This window comes from Olea europaea, unplaced genomic scaffold, assembly GCF_002742605.1.
Source record: "Olea europaea var. sylvestris unplaced genomic scaffold, O_europaea_v1 scaffold2955, whole genome shotgun sequence".
Taxonomy (NCBI): Eukaryota; Viridiplantae; Streptophyta; class Magnoliopsida; order Lamiales; family Oleaceae; genus Olea; species Olea europaea.
This window is the reverse complement of record NW_019248162.1, coordinates 42614-46012: the sequence shown is the minus strand read 5'-3', so window position 1 is coordinate 46012 and position 3399 is coordinate 42614. Positions and strand designations below refer to the sequence as shown.

Genomic DNA, 3399 nt, shown 5'->3' with positions numbered 1-3399 from the left:
CGATCCGCCCCTGGTGCCAGGGGTTATTTTGGGTTTTGCAATAGGGGGTGGGTCGGGTGAAGAAGGTTAAAGAATTTCATTTCATATTTCTTTTCTTCTTTTCTTTTCTTTAAATTTAAATTTAATAATTATATAATTGTGTATTTAGCACGATAGTAGGCTGGAGGGTCATTAAGGACTTGCAAGAAAAGCGAAAGGTTGAGAACCTAATTGTTAAAAATAAAAAGTTCACACAGATTGGAGAGCCAAGCTTTAATTTTTCCTTTTCATTTATGTTCAAATTGAGTAATTGAACTACTTTATTGGCGCCAACAACCTTCAAATTAAGGTATAAATTTGTACACAATCGAGCTATGGTGCTAGAGTGTCACTACAAATGACAAATCAAGCTTGAGTCGTTCAATTCTATCAAATAACGTGGGATAACGAGAATTACAAAACTAATTAAGGTTAAAACTTCTCCAAAACAAAGCTCAATCTATTCCGTCATTTCACGCAAATAGACAATATTAATCTTACAACAAATGTAAATCACACACACTCTAAAACACGATGCATTAAAGAAAGGGGCCATGCTTGGTGTACATTATGGGCACCATAATGGTGTCCATAATGCACACATGGCGCCTCCCTATTGGACATTATGGACGCGCCAAGAATTATTCTAAACAATAATAATATCTAGCATTAGTAGTGTAGGAACATCAATCTAGATAACCACACTTGATAAGTTCAATTAAATGAATCATGTGATTTCCCTTTAAGTAAATCTATCATTAAATGTCATGCAATTATTATCTAAACTAGTGCTTGACTTGAGCAGCGATGAATAGCAATACTCGCATTACAAGGGACAAAAACCACAACATTAGTATTTGAATAATACTATCTAATATCAATTGTTCTAAAACACTAATCTGGGTAGCCACACATAATAAATTCAATTAAATGAATCATATGATATTACATTTAAATGTATATATCATTTAATGTCATACAACTGTCACCTAACATGATGTTGAATAGTATTACTCTGGTATATATGATCATGCATTCATAACTTATTATTGAAATTCTGCGAATGCTTATTCTTTTGAGGCCCCTTTTGATTTACGTAACATTCAACTTTTGATATTTTATGTTTAAACTTGACACGCATGCTGAAGAATAGTTTCAAATGTGGACTATATGAGATTCTTTCCTCATTGCTGACTATCCTGTATTTCTTTATTTATTGCTTACTTCAATTTGAGAATAAAAATTCTTTTCACATCAGCTCATGTGAGTTTGGACTAGTTTCACTTAAAATTATAAGATTGAGAAGCTTAATACCAAGGAAAGAGCATTGGAAATAGAAGTGTAAATGAGATCAAAGGAATCTAAAACTCTAGGTGCCAGCATGTTCTAGATTTTATTTTGCATTTGTCTTGTAACTAACCTTAATATTAAAAAACTTGCAATTTTGTTTTAAATTAATGAAGTTTGTCATAAATCCACATGTTAGTATTTTCCAAGCTTCACTTTGAAATTATATTGACATGTTCGATTATACTTAAAAGTTATTGTTGATCCCAGTACAAAATTCAATCAGCACCTACCAACAAATTGGACAAAATACACTTCATTTTGTATATGGACAAAAGCTTGAATGCCATCGTTAGACTCAATAACATTGAAACAAATACACTAAAAAAGAATATTCATTTAGTCGGCATCTTATTTATCTTGAGACCTGCTACACAAACAGGGTCGGGATATGCCCCTGATTGAGTAGCATAACACATTTATCTTGTATATAGCACTATGCTACAAAAACGAGATATTAAGCCTCCATTTGGCCTTCATTATTTTAATTTATACTTTTTAAAATAATATTTTTTTGAAGAATATGTAATTGAAAAAAATGAATATTTTCAATTTGCGTGTAATATTATTTTATGAAATATTGTGTTGTTAAAAATAATAGAGAGAAAATTATAATTTAAACAATGAGAGCCAAACGGGAACTAAAAAGGCAACCTTAAGTTCTAAGTTTTAGATAGATTCTACAGATATTCTCGTTTTGGTGTCACCTATTATTGAACTATAAAACATCTTGTCTCGTCCAAAGTGGAGTCTTGATTTATTTATTTTTTAATTTTTTTCCCCTTTTGTCGTTTGTATTAACTATCAACGTTAAGCATTGGTTCCATTATATCCCAAAAAAAAATAAAAATAAAAAATAAAAATCCACTTTAGGAGATCGCAATCAAATTTATAAAATCCATTTTAGGAATATATGTCGCAATGGTTATTAGTGGAAATAATCTGCACAAAATACCCCTATTTTGATGGAGGTGAAAATAAGAAATACAAAATAAATAAAACAAACGAGTCAAACAGCAGAGTCAACTCGGAGAGAAGCACGACAAAGCGGGCAACTCGACTGAGTCGTGAGCCACTTATCCACGCAGTCCGAGTGAAAGCAGTGGTGACAGCGAGGCAGCACTTTTACTTCATCTCCATCTTGAAAAATGCCTAAGCAAATACAACACTCTGAATCAACAAAATTCCCAGGACTCGATCCCGATCCCATGTACGAAACAATCGGGAGGTTGTTAATTGCGGTTGAGTCCAGCCCCTGCTGTGGCTGAGGCGGCGGCGGCGGCACGTGGACCAAGTGGGAAGCGGAAGGCTGAGGAGGACGAAGGCGGTATCGACAGACCCACCTGGCGTAAAGGAATAGGAGAGTGACTAAGAGGATGATTGAAAAGAGGACGAGTATGAAAAACAGAGTGCGGCCGCGAATTTGGAAGTTGCTGTCGTCGAACTCGGCGTAGTGCCAACGAAATGGTTCGGAGGGTGATGACATTAGCGGCGGTTTAAAGTGACGGCAATTGAGACGGAGTTGGTGGTGGAATCAACATATTGGTAGGAGGATATGAGATTGGATGGGATCTAAAAGGGTTGTGTACAGTTGAGTTCACTTACATAAGTAGCTGTTCGTTTACCAGAAAGCCTGTGAAACTGATATTTGCTATAATTGTAAGAAAGGGCGAATTGACTACTCGCTGAACAAGCGCGTGAATTACATTGATAAATAATTGTTTGAGAAATAGTAATAAAGTTGAAGATATATTATTTTAGAATGAAACTATGCCCTATTTTTTAAGTAAAAATGAGTGGAATAATGTTACTTTAAAAAATGAGTGGTTAAAAAAAAAGTAAAAAAATTTGATTTATATGTAATATTATTTTATGAAAAATTGTGTGATTGAAAATAAAAGAAAGAAAAATAAAATATAATGAAATTTAATGTAATGGGGTCAAACGGGGGCTATATATGTACAAGCTGATATTTTGATATTTTACAGTAGATTTACAGACAACTCACATCATGTGATTCCAGAACAAGACTGA

The 3399-nt window shown here is 33.7% G+C and overlaps 1 protein-coding gene across 1 annotated transcript in view; it reads right to left on the bottom strand.

The window, feature by feature from the left end:
• The window catches only part of LOC111384620 (RING-H2 finger protein ATL66-like), a 10125-nt gene extending 7122 nt beyond the window's left edge, over positions 1-3003 (bottom strand). The window contains exon 1 of the mRNA XM_023008925.1: positions 2709-3003. Coding sequence (XP_022864693.1) covers positions 2709-2851 — 143 coding nt within the window. The 5' untranslated portion in view covers positions 2852-3003. The remainder of the gene's footprint in view (positions 1-2708) is intronic.
• Between the last annotated feature and the right edge of the window lie 396 nt (positions 3004-3399).